The sequence below is a fragment of the Corythoichthys intestinalis genome, chromosome 13 (assembly GCF_030265065.1).
Source record: "Corythoichthys intestinalis isolate RoL2023-P3 chromosome 13, ASM3026506v1, whole genome shotgun sequence".
Taxonomy (NCBI): Eukaryota; Metazoa; Chordata; class Actinopteri; order Syngnathiformes; family Syngnathidae; genus Corythoichthys; species Corythoichthys intestinalis.
The window spans coordinates 2,853,537-2,872,746 of record NC_080407.1 but is presented as its reverse complement, the minus strand read 5'-3'; the positions used below and the strand labels follow the sequence as shown (position 1 = coordinate 2,872,746).

Here is a 19,210-nt window from a genome sequence, read left to right as displayed (position 1 = left end):
TCGACCTCTGCGGCCACCTACTGTCAACACTGCTGTTGTCCAACATGCCTCCTAGCATGCATTGCAGCACTACAGCTGGAAATGAAAAATAAAATTAATCTTCTGTCCTAATTATTTCTTCAGTTACTTTTCCAGTTGTTTGATTAATTGCTAGTTATGGTATTTTGTAACATTTTATATGACAGTGGCTCTCTAAGTCTGCAAAAGACCCTCATGATTATGACATGGCACTGTCATGAGTATTAATGAATGCTTATAACAGATGTAATTTAGTGTTATGTGGCAAATGATCTCACTTCTGAATGGATGTAAAACATCTTACTGGGATAATTTGCCGGATGACTTAATGACATCTGGCAACATACAGTACATAAGTACTGTATTTGTTTATTATAAGAATAAATCTACAAGATGGCATTAACATTATTAACATTCTTTCTGTGAGAGGGATCCACGGATAGAAAGACTTATAATTCTTAAAGGATAAATGTGAGTTTGTATATTGTGACTAAATATTGCCATCTAGTGTATTTGTTGAGCTATCAGTAAATGATACTGAAGCGATTTAACTGTTCTGCCCAAATGCATGATGGGAAGTGGTGCAACCATGACTGTGTGTGGTGGCAGCAACTGATCTATGTTCTCTGCGTTGGGAACAATACAAAAGATCAACTCCTGTCATTTTTTTCCAACGTCGCTTCCCACAATATTTCTAGTTGTTTAAGCTTTAGCCAATTAAAAGCACGGCTGTCATGACTGCTTGTATCTACTCCACTCACTTGACGCTGCCTCTTACCTCTGTATATAAGTAAAACGGTGCCATTATAGGTTGTTTGCGGCAATGCGTGAGTGGGTAGTGCTGCGCATGCGTTAATTGCGTTAAATATTTTAATGTGATTAATTCAAAAAATTAATAACCGCCCGTTAACGCGATAAATTTGACAGCCCTAATATTAACCCAAATAAACAAATAAGCCACAGGATTCAAAATGAAAGAAAAAGTAGCGGCTTACAGTCCGAAAATAACGGTCATTCACCTTTACCTTGGATTCAACTATCAAGATATTACTGTATATTTGCACATTGCCACCATTATATTGTCTCGGAATGCACTAGAAACAATAGTTTCCAGTGTGCATCACATGCTAACTACCCGGTGTGCACTAGATTGCTTAAATATATTTTATTTCTGTCGATGTCCCTTTATAAATGTTTAAAAAAAGAAATTCCAAGGTGATGATTAATGTTGCACTTACAGTAAATTGCTAATGATGATAATCTTTATTCTTGCCCATTATTGGCTGGTATACCAATTTTACTCTTGCTTTTCCAAGTTAAATTTAAATGGATCATTTTTGGATGAACGTGACATCACGTCATCCAACACTATCAACAACCTAATGGCAATTATTTTCCATTACATCAATTTGTAAATTCTCACCAAAATAGGAGAGCAATTGGCTCACTATCAAAGCGATTGCATATTTCATCAGTAAACTAGTTTTTTTGATCAACAAAACTGGTATACATGTTTTCCCGCTTTAATTAAATTAAACATGAGAGGCGTGAAAACACCTTTAGAAAACAAATTCAACGCTCTATTTAATAATCGCAAGTGCAGGTAAACATGTTTGGAGTTCTGACGGCTGCTAATTACGTATTCAAAAAACTCTTCATTAAATTAGGGGAATTATTCAGGAATGCGTAAGCATGACACGGGCGCACTCAGATCTACTTTTACGTTATTTAACCGTCAAACTCGATTCTCTTGTGGCTTTTGCAAGATTTCAAAAGGCTAAATTGCACGTTAATATGAAATCAACTGTAGCATTCATTTGTTCTCAACGATGATTAAATTAGTCTTGCGTTCCAAAAGCCTCCTGCCAAATCATTTGTCTTCTTATTAATAGGCGAGCATAAACTGATCAATAAGGTAATAGTCGCAGGCCTTTCATTAGCTCCAACTGGCCTCTGGGTTTGTGGTCTCGAATGGCAAACATCTCTGGGGGCAGATTCTATTAACTATTGCTAATTAAACTTAATTACAAATCGGTGTAGCCGCCTGATGAATGTGTTCGCAGACAATGCACAAACAGATGATTTGGAAGTGACGAGCAAACATTCACCTCATTCTTACCACGTACTACAGTACGCAATAGTGCCGGTTCGAAAAACAACTTGTCACACCCACTTAGCAGATTCTTCAGGTGATGCCTATAAACATGCAAGTATTCTATTTCGAGCTGTCAGGGAAAAGTAAAAATAATAGTACAGAGGATGTTAAAAAATGACTGACAGCTGAACTTAAAAATATTTTTCACGTGGAAACCAACTATACTTCAAAGTGTGCGCAAGAAAAGGATGAACAAACTCGTGACAATAGTGTCCAAGTGATAACCGAGCAAACAACTCAATTAACAATAAAGAGTTCCAAACAAAAGTCAACAAATGGAATTGCAGCTCACTGAGCCTCGAAAGGATTAACGCCAAGTGTTTTGCTTTTTCCTCTGGCGTTTTTGGCCATGCCGCCACAGAAGGGAACCGGTGATTGCAAAAATAAAAGGCTGCTGAGTACAACGTGCACATGTCATTCATGTCATTATGTATGGATTGCGTACACAAATTCATTTTAGCAAGCAGATGCTGACATTAACATCATATTGCAAAAAGCATCGTGGCTAATGACGAGCACCAAAATGGGAAATATTTTGCCTGCGCTATGATAATCACAGTGCTCATTATTCTTCTCCCGACCACTCAAAACATGTCATCACATTGTCGCGCATCTGCAGCATTGTCATTAGAAGGTTTTGGTCAACACACTTTGTACTTTTCGTGAAGTCGTCACTGGCCAGTTTTGAGCCACGCTGAGCAAAGTCAGGCTTTAATGCTCACTAATGCGCATTCAATTATACATTAAGTTACGGCAGTACTTCTCAAATAGTGGGGCGGCACAGATAAACGCTGGGGGTGGCGCATGTGACCTTGGGGAACTAGGGCTGTCAAACGATTAAAAATTTTAATCGAGTTAATTACAGCTTAAAAATTAATTAATCGTAATTATTGTTAGAATTGAAAGATAAGACACAAGATGGTTATATACATTCAACATACTGTACATAAGTACTGTATTTGTTTATTATAACAATAAATCGACAAGATGGCATTAACATTATTAACATTCTCTTAAAGCGATCCATGGATAGAAAAACTTGTAGTTGTTAAAAGATAAATGTTAGTACAAATTTGATATTTAAACCCCTCTTAATAAAATTTGTAAAATTTTCAATCAAAAAATAAACTAGTAGCCCGCCATTGTTGATGTCAATAATTACCCAATGCTCATGGGTGCCTAAGCCCATAAAATCAGTCGCACCCACCCAAGCGCCAGCAGAGGGCGGCAAAACTCCAAAAAACACAAGTAACAAGTTTGCATTGCACTGTGCTGTCATTTTAATCTGTTTGAGCGGGGCATGTGCGTTAATTGCGTCAAATATTTTAAAGTGATTAATTTAAAAAAATAATTACCGCTCGTTAACACGAGAATTTTGACAGCCCTATGGGGAACATACTTTTTTATTGTATTAGAATAAATTGTAATTGCACATCCACTCAGTGGGTGGCAGTGCCGCTCTCATTTTCAGCGTGTGCGCAATATTTTTTAACCAAACAGGAGCACTGGAGATATGAAAAGGTAAGACAAGGAAATATGACGAAGCGTATGTAGCATTTGGCTTTGACTTTTAATACAGTGGGAGACGAGGAAAGGCCAGTCTGTTTACTTTGTCTAAAAATGTTTGCAGCCCACAGCAAGGATTATTTTTTTCAGCGAAAACGTGTTGAATATTGCCAACAATCCTCCCGCTTTGTCAGTGTTACATCAGTAAACCAGCGAGCACTGTCAGCGTCGTATAAGGTTGCATACCAAGTTGCTCAGTGCAAAATAACCCCACACAATCGGAAAGGAGCTGATACTGCCTGCAGCAAAAATAAAAACTGTCCCTCTGTCCAATGACATAGTCGTTTTTGTTCTATTATTTTTTTTATTTTTTTTTATCTAATTGTTTGAGTTAATGTTGCTCATCAATTTTAAATTATTATTTATTGATTTTATTAAATTTTATTTTTTAGTATCAAACGGTCAAGAAATGTATCGAGTGTATTTTTACACTATGGATGTGTGTTTTTTTTTGTCTTATTTGTTTTCACTTTTGTAAGTTCATCGATATTACCTTTTTTTTCATATTAAAAAGAACACAGTGTTATGCAGAGGTGTACTTACAGTGGGGCAAATAAGTATTTAGTCAACCACTAATTGTGCAAGTTCTCCCACTTGAAAATATTAGAGAGGCCCTTTAATAGTCAACATGGGTAAACCTCAACCATGAGAGACAGAATGTGGGAAAAAAGGACAGAAAATCACATTGTTTGACTTTTAAAGAATTTATTGGTAAATCATGGTGGAAAATAAGTATTTGGTCAATACCAAAAGTTCATTTCAATACTTTGTTATGTACCCTTTGTTGGCAATAACGGGGCCAAACGTTTTCTGTCACTCTTCACAAGCTTTTCACACACTATTGCTGGTATTTTGGCCCATTTCTCCATTCAGATCTCCTCTAGAGCATTGATGTTTTGGGGCTGTCGTTGGGCAACACGGACTTTCAACTCCCTCCGCAGATTTTCGATGGGGTTGAGACCTGGAGACTGGCTTGGCCACTCCGGGACCTTGAAATGCTTCTTACGAAGCTACTCCTTTGTTGCCCTGGCTGTGTGTTTGGGATCATTGTCATGCTGAAAGACCCAGCCACGTCTCATCTTCAATGCCCTTGCTGATGGAAGGAGATTTTCACTCAAAATCTCTCAATACATTGCCCCATTCATTCTTTCCTTTACACAGATCAGTCGACCTGGTCCCTTTGCAGAAAAACAGCCCCAAAGCATGATGTTTCCAACCCCGTGCTTCACAGTGGGTATAGTGCAATTCAGTATTCTTTTTCCTCCAAACACGAGAACCTGTGTTTCTACCAAAAAGTTCTATTTTGTTTTCATCTGACCATAACACATTCTCCCAGTCCTCTTCTGGATCATCCAAATGCTCTCTAGCGAACCGCAGACAAGCCTGGACGTGTACTTTCTTCAGCAGGGGGACACGCAGGATTTGAGTCCCTGGCGGCGCATTGTGTTACTGATAGTAGCCTTTGTTACTGTGGTCCCAGCTCTCTGCAGGTCATTCACTAGGTCCCCCCATGTGGTTCTGGGATTTTTGCTCACCACATTTTGATGCCACGGGGTGAGGAGGGAGTTGAAAGTCCGTGTTGCCCAACGACAGCCCCAAAACATCACTGCTCCAGAGGAGATCTGCATTGAGGAATGGGCCAAAATACCACAACAGTGTGTGAAAAGCTGGTGAAGAGTTACAGAAAACGTTCGGCCTCCGTTATTGCCAACAAAGGGTACATAACAAAGTTTTGAGATGAACTTTTGGTATTGACCAAATAGTTATTTTCCACCATGATTTGCAAATAAATTCTTAAAAAAAAAAATCAAACAATGTGATTTTCTGTTTTTTTTTTCCACATTCTGTCTCTCATGGTTGAGGTTTACCCATGTTAACAATTACAGGCCTCTAATATTTTCAAGTGGGAGAACTTGCACAATTAGTGGTTGACTAAATTCTTATTTGCCACACTGTATAATAGTAGGATTTTTATATACAAATGATACTACAGTATATTTACAGGGGCTGCAGAGTTGGGGGGGGGGCGAGGAAAGTCTACGTCTTCCTGGGGGGGTGCATAATAGAAAAAAGAAAATAATTGAGAAGCACTGGGTTACGGATATAATACACTCTCAGTGTTTTTGTAAAACAGAGGCCACGGCTTTCAAAAGTCCGACTTCGAGCTGCTTTTTACCTCAGGCAAAATGGTTATGCTTTGATTGCCAATTTAGGTTATGTTTTCATCCGTGTGTTTCATTGATTTGAAGTTTTCATTTGTTTTCCTATTTTGTAACAAGACTGAAGCCATGTATGAACATTAACTCTGTGGATACTATTGATTTTGATGGATCAACCAGATTTGCTGTAAAAATGAAATGCTCCAATGCATAGGCACTCCCATTCAAAATAGGGCTGCTTTTCTATAATACATTAATCAGACGATTAATTAAATGATTCATCGGATAAATGTCACTTTTTTTCCCCCAATTGCCTTCACAATTAACCTTGAAAGCATGTTGTAAGTAACAATGAAGACAAAATAGATGACTATTTCTTTAAAGAAAAAACAATATACAGCTGCCTTATTTAACCGTCATCTACAACTGTACTGTTTTCAAGTTTTTAATAAAGGTTCCGTGTATAAAACATCAAAAGAATTTCTCAGTGCACAAGTCAGACAAAAGTCCTGTTCAAATAAAAAAAAAAAAATGCTGATTGACATTATTATTATTTTTATTTTCTTCAAACAAACTAAACAACAAAATCAAATGAGGAGAAAGGACTGTAATGAATCAGTTTTCTTTATCAAACAGTTGTTCATAAATATTATCTAAATCAAATTTTAATCCACATTCTCTTGTATCACAATTTACGTTTTGAATCAGAGTTTGTGTTGGAAGGGGAATCTAAAAGCTTGGATTTATGTTTGGGGTTTCTTTATATATATATATAAAAAAAAAAAAAAACAAGATAACCTTCCTATCTAACAGTAACTCAAGTGCTAATCTGCTTCTCCAAAACAATACAAACGGACGCTTAAGACACTGATTAGCATAATCGCTAACCATCTTAATGCTCCGAGCTCGGTAGTAACTAGGGCTTTCAAAATTATCGCGTTAGCGGGCAATAATTAATTTTTAAAATGAATCACGTTAAAGTATTTGATGCACATGCCCTGCTCAAGCAGATTAAAATGACAGCACAGTGTCATGTCCACTTGTTCCTTGTGTTTTTTTTGGTGTTTTGTTGCCCTCTGCTGGCGCTTGGGTGCGACTGATTTTATGGGTTGCAGCACCATGAGCATTGTGTAATTATTGACATCAACAATGGTGAGCTAGTAGTTTATTTTTTGATTGAAATTTTTACAAATTTTATTAAAACGAAAACATTAAGAGGGGTTTTAATGTAAAATTTCTATAACTTGTACTAACATTTATCTTTTAAAAACTACAAGTCTTTCTATCCATGGATCGCTTTAACAGAATGTTAATGTTAATGCCATCTTGTTGATTTCTTGTTATAATAAACAAACAGTACCCACGTGAGAGAGGTATTGTAAGGCTTTAGCCACATATGAAATGGCTCCAAAGGCTGTCAAAATGCTCTCTACTCGATATACGCTGCCTTTTAGCGCTATCTATAGGTAAAACGGCGTCTTTATAGATTGTACGCGACAATGCGTGAGTGGGTCGTGCAGCACATGGGTTAATTATTTAACATGATTAATTAAAATAAATTAATTACCGCCGTTAACGCAATAAATTTGATAGTCCTACTTTAAGCCAAAACTACTCTGGATGAGTGTGAGACATTTTGTCTGTAATGTTAAATACCCTAATTTTCACACTATAAGACGCACCTAACTATAAGCCGTTACCCACCAAATTTGACACCAAAACTACATTTTTTCCCATAGATAAGCTGCACTACACTATAAGCCGCGGGTATCCTCACTGTATTATGGGATATTTACACCAAAAGATTTTAACCGGTAACACTTTTTTTGACAGCGGCATCATACGACTGTCATAAGACCAAATGAACCACCAAGAAGCTTTGAACCAATTGGCTACAAAGCTTCATTGCTTCAAGAAGCTTCATTTGGCCCTCACTGCTCCCTTTGGGGAGACAGTCAACCTCTGCTGCCACCTGCTGTCAACACTGTTGTTGTCCAACATGCCTCATAGCATGCATTGCAGCGCTACAGATAACAATCAGTATTCATGTTGTGTGCTAATTATTTCTTCAGTTACTGTTCCAGTTGTTTCATTACTTGCTAGTTACGGTATTTGGTCACACTTTATTTGACAGTGGCGCAATAAGACTGTTATTAGACAATTTCAATTATGACACGACAGTGTCATGAGCATCAATGAATGTTTATAACAGACAGCAAATTATCTCACTTTTGAATGGATGTAAAAGTCCGAGCTGGACATAAATGAAGCTAGTAACAAAATTTGCCGGATGGCATTTAATGACATCTGTCATAAGCATTTAGTAATGCCCATGCTAGTGTCATGTCATTATTTTGATGGTTTTATGACAGTCTTATGACACCACTGTAAAATAAAGCGTTATCTATTAACCAAAATAAATCAACAAAAAGTCGCACGGGATTGTAAAAAACAAAAAGCGGCTTATAGTGCGAAAATTTTGGTAATTATTTCTTCAGTTACTGTTTCAGTTGTTTCATTAATTGATAGTTATGGTATTTGGTAACACTTTATTCGACAGTGGAGCAATAAGACTGTTATTAGACAATTATTATTATGACAAGACACTGTCATGAGCATTAATTTCATTTAGTGTCATCCGGCAAATGATCTAATTTTTGAATGGATGTAAAAGATCCGAGCTGGACATAAATGGAATTAGTGGCATAATTTGCCGGATGACACTTAATGACATCCCTCACAAGCATTCAGTAATGCCCATGACAGTGTTATGTCATAATTATGAGGATCTTATGACGCCGCTGTCAAACAAAGGGTTACCTGTTAATTTTAACCCAATTAAATCAATAAAGAAGCCGCACTGGACTATAAGCTGCAGGATTCAAAATGAAGGAAAAAAGTAGTGGCTTAAAGTCAGAAAATTACGGTACAATTAGAAAACGATTTAAATAAAAAAATATATATATTAAAAAAAGGCATGTCCGATATTTTTTTGCCGATTCCGATACTTTGAAAATGACGTGATCGGCATCCCGATCGATCGGGAAATCTTTAATAATCAGAATTTGGATGTTTGTGAATCATTCTCAAATCTTCCACGGCCGAATCGCGAATAATCTAAGAATCGGAAATTTCGCACGCCTCTAGTTAATTGTTGCACCTCTAATTCAAAATGAATTAAACGTTCATCATCACCAATAGCACTGAAATGTTGATTTGAAATCCATCACTGTTAATTCTAGTGAAAGAGTTAAAAAAAACCCAACAACAACAGATCTCGTGTTTGTTACGCGAACATAACCGTGATTGTTGTCTATACGTGCCCCGCGATTGATTGGCGACCATTCAAGGATGCAGCTCAGATAGGCTTCGGTTACCCGCGGCCTTAATGAGGATGAGCTTGAAGGAAAAATTGCTGGAAAGACTGAGCAAGTCCCCTTGCATTCCCATCTAAAACCCAGGCCGAGAACCAGATCAAAAGAGGGCAAAGGAGGAAAAAGACGGACTGGTGCACATGTGCGCAACTTTTTATCTGCGAGCTTTATGTGCTAGCTCATCCAGACAAAGCACATAGGGACCCCAAGGGAGACGCAATCCCTCCAACTCTGCAAGAAGAATAAACAACAGAGAAGGGAGAGAAAAGGAAAAATAGCGCTGGAGACAGAGGAACAGAGCACCGGCTTGCTGTGAAATGGAGGTGCCGGGGATATGCCGTACGTGTGCACTGGTGAAAGCACAATAGTCCTAATTGACACATTCACTCCTTACCTCAAACGGACCTGACCGGGCCCTTTTACAACTTTCCCAGCTGGCAGACATTCCGACTAAATCTAATAATTACTTTCCAGGCCTTGGCGAATATTGCATTATTGGAGCATATTCACATATTCTCTAGTGAATGGAGCTCTGAGTGAAAATTGTCATTTTAATCATAATTAATAATGGCACTACCGCAATATTTCAATCCTGCGAGGCGCAGTCATTAAAATGGCTTCAAGAACTCGCCTTGGCCTGTGTCGTCGACACGAGGTAATCAACTTTGGACAGGCTTCAGTGGTTCATTAACACACCCCCTACGGAGTTAAAAAATAGGAAGAAGGGGGGGCGTTTGCGCGACAGGAAATTTGTTTCCACACATCGTGGATTAACTTTGCTGTTAGGCTTTTTTTTTTTTTTTTTTTTTTTTTCTTAAGCAAAGTTACTTTTCAGGCATTCCAGCTAGTTGGGAAACTTATACAGTAGAGTAGGCAATTAGCAACAAGTAGAAAATCTTTCGAAATGCAACGTACAGTGGTACGAAAAAGTATCTGAACCTTTTGGAATTTCTCACATTTCTGCATAAAATCACCATCAAATGTTGTCTGATCTTTGTCAAAATCATACAGATGAAAAAAAAAACTGCCTGCTTTAACGAAAACCACCCAAACATTTATAGGTTTTCATATTTTAATGAGGAATATATGCAAACAATGAAACAAATGGGGGGAAAATATGTGAACCATCACATTTAATATTTTGTTACCCCCCCTTTGGCAGCAATAACTTCAACCAGACACTTCCTGTAACTACAGATCAGTCTGGCACATCAATCAGGACTAATCTTGGCCCGTTCTTCTCTACAAAACTGCTGTAGTTCAGTCAGATTCATTGGATGTCTTGCATGAATCGCTGTATTTAGGTCATGCAACAGAATCACAATAGGGTTCAAGTCTGGACTTTGACTTGGCCGCTCCAGAACATGTATTTTGTTCTTCTGAAGTTGATTTACTTCTGGGTTTTGGATCATTGTCTTGTTGCAGCATCCATCCTCTTTGTAGTTTCAACTGTCTGACAGAGGGCCAAACATCCTGATAAACTTTTGAATTCATTCTTCCATTAATGATTGCAAGTTGTCCAGGTCCTGAGGCAGCAAAACAGACCCAATTCACGATGCTCCCTCCACCGTGCTTCAAGGTGGGGATGAGGTGTTGATGTTGGTGAGCTTCCATTTTTCCTCCACACATGACGATAAGTGTTACTCCCAAACAATTCGAGTTCCATCAGTCTACAAAATTATTTAGCCAAAACTTCTGTGGAGTGTGCCTTTTTGCGAACAATAAATGAGCAACAATGTTTTTTTTAGACAACAGTGGCTTCCTCTGTGGAGTACTCCCATGAACACCATTCTTGGCCATAGTTTTACATATAGTTGATGTGTGCACAGATATTGGACTGTGTCAGTGATTTCTTTAAGTCTTTAGCACTGGCTTCCAGTCCATTTTAGAATTGATTTCAAACTTTTACTGTTTGTTTTTAATTCTATTAAAGGCCAGGCTCCATCTTATTTATCGGAAATTTTAACTTTCCGTAACTCTGGCAGAACTCTTCGCTCGACCGGCCAGCTTCTTTTAGATGTTCCGAGGTCAAAACTTAAACAGCGGGGAGACCGATCTCGGTTGCTGCCCCCAGGCTGTGGAATAGCCTTCCCCCCCGAAATCCGCAACATCACGGATCTAGGTCTTTTTAAGTCTCGCCTAAAAACACACCTTTTTAGACTCTCCTTTTACACAGATTAGGATAGCTTGGTTTTATTTGCTTAAGGTTTTTTTAATGTCTTTGGATTTTATCGGTTTTATTGTTTTATTTGCTGGATTTTTATCGCGATGCGCTGTCTTTGTTTTATTTTTTGTTTTTTTTTTAATGTCATTGTATAATATTTTCCTGCCTTTTATTTATCTTGAGCCATGTTTTGTTGTAAAGCACTTTGAGGGCCTTTTGGGTTTTGTAAAGGGGTATATAAATAAATTTTGATTGATTGATTAATTGATTTAGCAGACACTCTATGGTTCTTTTTTACCACTCTGAGTATTCTGTGCTGAACTCTTGGCGTCATCTTACTCCAAACTCTCTCCATTTGTAGACAACATGTCTGACTGTCGATTGATGAACATCCAGACTTTTAGAGTTTTTTTTTTTTCTTAATCCTTTTCCAGCTTTATAGAAATGGACAATCCTTGATTGCAGGTCTTAAGACAGCTCTTTTGACCGAGCCATGATGCACATCAGACAATGCTTCTCATCAAGACAATTCTTACCAGGTGTGTGTTTTATAGTGGGTAGGTTGGCTTTAAACCACTCATCCGTGATTGGGCACACACCTGACTTAAATTGTTTGGTAAAAATTGGTTTCAATTGCTCTTTAAGTCTCCTTTGGCAGAGGGCTCACTTACTTATCTTTCCCCCTTCTGTCATTGTTTGCATGCTATCCTCATGAAAATATGAAAACCTATCAATGTTTGGGTGGTTTTAGTTAAAGCAGACACAGTTTTTACATCTGTGTGATTTTGACAAAGATCCAATCACATTTGATGTTGATTTTATGTAGAAATGTGAGGAATTCCAAAAGGTTCAGATACATTTTCATACCACTGTACATACAACTGAGCTGCACTGAAAAAATTTACCGGGCTGGATTAAAAACTTAAAGCCAGTGTCACAGGGGTTTGAACATGTAATTCAGTGATGTGAAGTCCTTATAAAAAAAGTGTTCTTTTATATATCTAACTCTGCTACAGATTGTGAATAAACAATATGCAAATCACAACATGCTCAATAAAAGGATGTCTCCTTGAAGTAACCATAGTTACTTAAAGACAGGAGAATGTATGAGTAGGTGTTTAGAAGGTCTTCATTCCCCGCTGGCATCAGCACTTCTGTTTTGTGCATTATATAGATAGGCTGACATCATGCGAGAGGTGCAAACACTTAGGGGAAAAAAAGCCTCAAGCGATAAAAGCAATCACCATACTGGTGAGTCAAGCAACAATTTTCATACAAATGTACACTAATGCCTCCAGGCCCGTAGAGCCCCAGGTGTTAAAAAAAAAAAAAAAAAAAAAAAAAAACGACAAAAACACAAGCAAGTGTGTTTGACTGCACCGCGATTGAGTGATAGCATCAACAACTTAATTTAAAAAAAAAAAAAAAAAAACCGAAATTTCCCAAATATAAGGCGCACCCATGTATAATGTAAATTTACTTGTAAAATCTAGGGAAAATTATTGTACCCGTTTATAATGCACACCCTAATTTTGGCACCAATGAATAGAAGAATACAGGAAAACAGAGCTCGTGTACAGATACAGAAATGTCATTTTACTGACTGGTGAAACACAGCACAAGCATAGCACATTGGTAGTTCAAAACATTACCATAAACTGACAATATTTACGGTAATAGTACGATTTGACAACTTCTCCAACTTACCAGAATCTAGGAGAAAACAAAACAGATGTGACTTTTCTTTAAAAGGCTGCTGTATAATTTGCTTGTTTCATCATGATGAATAAATGTTTCTTCTATGGATTGATACGGTAAAATGAAAGTGAGAACGTAAATCGGAAATCCGTGAGAGCTCATTGCTGTCAACACGACAGTAACCATAGGAACTATTGTTATTTGGATTTGAGTTTCCAGAGGGACCGATATAGTTGACGGACACACACAGGAAGTCTGTGTTTTTACGTTTGTTATGGTCCGGGTTGCCGAGCTGAAACAAACGTTGACTCGAATGAGTTCAAGAAACTAAATTCTGTGCTTTATGAAGAGTGAAAAAAGCAGAATTTAACACGGACGAAATCATTCGGCCGATCAGAGTGAAGTATTACCGAAACAAAATGATGATGTCACGTACTGTAATGGTCGGCAACGGATCGCCGCATACATTTCTTCAACACAACGTATATATATATTAGAGATATCCCGATCGATTGGGTCCGATCACGTCATTTTCAAAGTATCGGAATCGGCAAAAAAAAATATCGGCCATGCCTTTTTTAATATATATAGAGTATATTTTTAAATCAAATCGTTTTCTAATTGTATTTAACGTTACAGACATAATATGTTACACTCATCCAGAGTCTTTAGTTTAGGCTTAAGATAGGGTTATCAAATTTATCCCGATACTGGCGGTAATTAATTTAAAAAAAAATGTATCACGTAAAAATATTTAATGCAATTAATGCATGCGCTGCACGACCCACTCACGCATTGTCGCGCTCAATCTGTAATGGCGCCGTTTGACCTGTTTAGAGAGATAAAAGGCAGCGTAAAATGAGTAGAGTGAATTTTGGCAGCCTTTAGAGCCTTTTTTTAATTGGCTAAAGCCTTACAATCCCTCTCCATCCGATTAGAAATATCATGGGAAGCAATGTGGGGAAGCAAGGTAGCAATTGATCTTTTTCTTAACACCTTATGTTATTTCCCAACGCAGAGAAGATAAATCAATTGGTAGCACTACGCACAGTCCTGGTTCCACTTCCCATCATGCATTTGGGCATGGCCACAGTATCATTTATTGCAAGCTCAACAAATACACTAGATGGCAATATTTAGTCACAATATACAAAGTCACCATTATCCTTTAAGAATTACAAGTCTTTCTATACGTGGATCCCTCTCACAGAAAGAATGTTAATAATGTAAATGCCATCTTGAGGATTTATTGTCATAATAAACAAATACAGTACTTATGTACCGTATGTTGAATGTATATATTCGTCCAAGTTTTATTCATTTTTTTTCTTAATGCATTGCCAAAATGTATATGATCGGGAAAAATTATCGGGAATGATTGGAATTGAATCGGGAGCAAAAAAAAGCAATCGGATCGGGAAACATCGGGATCGGCAGATACTCAAACTAAAACGATTGGGATCGGATCGGGAGCAAAAAAAACATGATCAGAACAACCCTAATACATATATATATGTTAGGGCTGTCAAAATTATCGCGTTAACGGGCAGTAATTAATTTTTAAAATTAATCACGTTAAAATATTTGACGTAATTAACGCACAAGCCCCGCTCAGACAGATTTAAATGACAGTAGAGTGAAATGCCCACTTGTTAATTGTGTTTTATGGAGTTTTACCGCCCGCTGCTGGCGCTTGAGTGCGACTGATTTTATAGGCTTCAGTAGTGAGCATTGTGTAAGTAATTATTGACATCAACAATAGCGGGCTAGTAGTTTATTTTTTGATTGAAAATTTTTACAAATTTTACTAAAACAAAAACATTAAGAGGGGTTTTAATATAAAATTTCTATAACTTGTACTCACATTTATCTTTTAAGAACTACAAGTCTTTCTATCCATGGATCACTTTCACAGAATGTTAATAATGTTAATGCCATCTTGTTGATTTATTGTTATAATAAACAAATACAGTCCTTATGTACCGTACGTTGAATGTATATATCCATCTTGTGTCTTATCTTTCCATTCCAACAATAATTTACAGAAAAATATGGCATATTTTATAGATGGTTTGAATTGCGATTAATTACGATTAATTTTTAAGCTGTAATTAACTCGATTAAAAGTTTTAATCGTTCAACAGCCCTAATATACATATATATATATATATATATATATATATATATATATATATATCTGTCTCCAACCATGTACCCGTTTATAGTGCGCACCATGATTTTACAAGTTGATTTTGGGGAAAAAAAAGTGTGCGTTATATTCGGGAAATTACGGTAACTAAACTAGAATTATGACTTTCTTTGAAGAATCACTTCACTTCAGTGTCTAGTATTAATACTTTTCCCACAAAATAATGACTTCATTGCTGAATTATGTCAAGCATTTTTTTGTAAATAGCACAACCCTCATAAAATTACTCTCATAAAACCTTTTCTCATAAACATGTGACTTAATTCTTGTACTACGATGACTTATTTCCCTTCTTTTTGCAATGGCTCCAATTTGTTTGCTCCATTAGTAAGCGCTGCGCTGATAGGGGAACTGTCCATGGTACACAGTGCGCATTCACTATAACACGCGCTTGCGCTCGTCCACTTATATTAGCTCTCGATTTTATCAGTCGCAATTATCGGCCGCCCGAGGGATTACCTTGAAAGCTGCCGACTGACAGGTAAAGCCAAGTGAGCGCTGGGATGAAGAGCAAGGCGAGGGAGGCCGCCAGGAACTTCCTGCGCCCGCGACACATTCCCAGCATCCTCTGGACCGAATCGAATGGAAAGAGAGGTGGGGTGACCTCTATGTGGGTAGCAGCTGTTGCCCAGGATGATTCATGGTACTAAAAGAGGTGAGAGGAAGATAAACTGGGTTAGAGTACAAAGCACCGGCCGGACATCAGGTGTCGTTGATGTCCACTTTATGACATTTTAATGGAATGACTCATTATTTTCCCAACTCAATATTTCAAGAATATTCAAAAGAGGAATGATGACATATTTAAACTCACAACGTAGACATGAAGAGCATGGATGGCATTTGTCTCTCGCAAGTAGACCGGAAAAAAGCCTTTTTAGAAGCTTGACTCAGAAAGACGCAGCTAGTCTAACATTTTGGTTTAAATTGGCCACTTTATGGTCATTTCCAGGCGAGCTTTTGTCTGATTGCCCCCAAATTTGAAGCGCGACAGATGGGAGACAGCAAAATTGTGAACAATTAAGAGTTTTGTAACTGTAAAACACAAAACTCTTAAATCTGCAAGGTCAAAGCTGGCAGTCTGCTTGTGGTTTTTTTAGTTTTGGCTCCTGTTTTTTTGTTATTGCTTTAATCAGTGCTGAATTATACATGCAAAATTGGAATGAAACACTTGCAAACTAAGTTTGTCCATTTCCATAAGTGCCATTATGTAATATTAATCTCGCTTCTCCGACCACATTTGACCAATTAACCAGTTGACCTGCGATAACTTTTAATCCCCGGGAAGAAAAGGAGTTAGCCATAATACCTCAGCTGGAACTTTCCGGCCAGTTATGTAATAAGCCTAATGTCACCCGGTGAAGTGCAAAAACAGTAGAAAGAAAAGACGCATTTTCACTACTTCCACCTACGTCCTTGACAAACTTCTTTTATAGTATGCGGGGCAAAAACCTAAGTTGAGGTTAAAAGAGCTCGGAGGAGATTAAACAAGTCAGTGGAGGAAGACAAACGTTCCTTTGATAGGCCAACGTTGAATCATTTGGGTGGCTCGTTGATCTTTCACCTCTGCGTGATATGAGCTCTCCTCGAGATGCTGTGATTTACATGGCAATTGCAACACACTCAAGATGATCATTATTATATGCAAGCAAAATGTCAACACCAATAGGCTAATAAAGGGAGAGTTATGTTGCTTTTTTAAAATTAACATGCAGTTGAAATTCCTTTGTTATCGGGATTGTTAACTCATTCACCGCCATTGACGACGATAGATGTCCAACCCATTCAAGGTATGCATAGGGACGGTAGGAACATAACACTACCAACTTTTCAGGATGCTCAAATTGTCCCCGCCAACCTTTAAGCCACCTTATTTTCATTATTATATAATGAGTTCAGTTACAGTGGGGCAAATAAGTATTTAGTCAACCACTAATTGTGCAAGTTCTCCCACTTGAAAATATTAGAGAGGCCTGTAATTGTCAACATGGGTAAACCTTAACCATGAGAGACAGAATGTGGAAAAAAACCCCAGAAAATCACATTGTGTGATTTTTAAAGAATTTATTTGCAAATCATGGTGGAAAATAAGTATTTGGTCAATACCAAAAGATCGCCTCAATACTTTGTTATGTACCCTTTGTTGGCAATAACGGAGGCCAAACGTTATCTGTAACTCTTCAAAAGCTTTTCACACACTGTTGCTGGTATTTCAGCCCATTCCTCCATGCAGATCTCCTCTAGAGCAGTGGTGTTTTGGGGCTGTCGTTAGGCAACAAGAACTTTCAACTCCCTCCATAGATTTTCTATAGGGTTGAGATCTGGAGACTGGCTAGGCCACTCCAGGACCTTGAAATGCTTCTTACGATGCCACTCTTTTGTTTCCCTGGCTGTGTGTTTGGGATCATTGTCATGCTGAAAGACCCAGCCACGTCTCATCTTCAATGCCCTTGCTGATGGAAGGAGATTTTCGCTCAAAATCTCTCGATACATGGCCCCATTCATTCGTTCCTTTACACAGATCAGTCGTCCTGGCCCCTTTGAAGAAAAACAGCCCCAAAGCATGATGTTTCCACCCCCATGCTTCACAGTGGGTATGGTGTTCTTCGGATGCAATTCAGTATTCTTTGTCCTCCAAACACGAGAAGCTGTGTTTCTACCAAAAAGTTCTATTTTGGTTTCATCTAACCATAACACATTCTCCCAGTCCTCTTCTGGATCATCCAAATGCTCTCTAGAGAACCGCAGACAGGCCTGGACGTGTAGTGGCTTCAGCAGGGGGACACGTCTGGCAGTGCAGGATTTGAGACCCTGGTGGCGCGTTGTGTTACTGATAGTAGCCTTTGTTACTGTGGTCCCAGCTCTCTGTAGGTCATTCACTAGGTCCCCCCCGTGTGGTTCTGGGATTTTTGCTCACCGTTCTTGTTATCATTTTGACGCCATGGGGTGAGATCTTGCATGGAGCCCCAGATTGAGGGAGATTGTCAGTGGTTTTGTATGTCTTCCATTTTCTAATAATTGCTCCAACATTTGATTTCTTTACACCATGGGTGTCCAAACCTGTCCGCAAGGGCCGCTGTGGGTCCTGGTTTTCGTTCCCACCAATCGACCACAGACAGTGAATGAAGTTTGTGCTAAAACAAGCAGCACCTTACTGCAATCAACTGATTACACTTGTGAGACACCAGATTGGTGAAAAGATGTCATCTTGTTTTGTAGGAATGAAATCCAGCACCCACTGCAACCCTAAGTGGAATAGTTTGGACACCACTGCTTTACACCAAGTGTTTAACCTATTGCAGATTCAGTCTTCCCAGCCTGGTGCAGGTCTACAATTTTGTCTCTGGTGTCCTTCGACAGCTCTTTGGTCTTGGCCATAGTGGAGTTTGGAGTGTGACTGACTGAGTATGTGGACAGGTGTCTTTTATACCGATAATGAGTTAAAACAGGTGCCATTAATACAGGTAATGAGTGGAGCCTCGTTAGACCTTGTTGGTCTCCGACCTGCTAAAACAACAAAATTGCAATAACTGCATTAATTAACCATCAAAGTGAGGTCTAACTGTAACTGTAGTCTTGAAACAAATCTGAATAAGGAAAAACATTGCAATAAAATAATGCAAACTGGTTAAACTTGAGAGTAGACAGAACATTACTCCTCAAGTTCAGCATTCGCTTCAATGATATCTGGCGCCATCTAGCGTCGTGAATGGGTATAATGTCTAGGCCCTGAATATAAGACGACTCTCACTTTTTCAGTCATTTGGTGTTAATAATGTCCCGCCCCCAGCAATAAGTGTGCATGCAGGTTTTTCTGTGATATCGCCCCTACCAATATTGAGACCAAACCTACGTCCTTGAATCCAT

At 38.3% G+C, this 19,210-nt stretch overlaps 1 protein-coding gene across 3 annotated transcripts in view; it reads right to left on the bottom strand.

The window, feature by feature from the left end:
* The window catches only part of large1 (LARGE xylosyl- and glucuronyltransferase 1), a 164,832-nt gene that overhangs the window by 84,260 nt on the left and 61,362 nt on the right, over positions 1 to 19,210 (bottom strand). For all 3 annotated transcript variants that reach the window (XM_057856147.1, XM_057856145.1, XM_057856146.1), the window contains exon 2: positions 15,803 to 15,989. In XM_057856147.1, coding sequence (XP_057712130.1) covers positions 15,803 to 15,908 — 106 coding nt within the window. In that variant the 5' untranslated portion in view covers positions 15,909 to 15,989. The remainder of the gene's footprint in view (positions 1 to 15,802; positions 15,990 to 19,210) is intronic.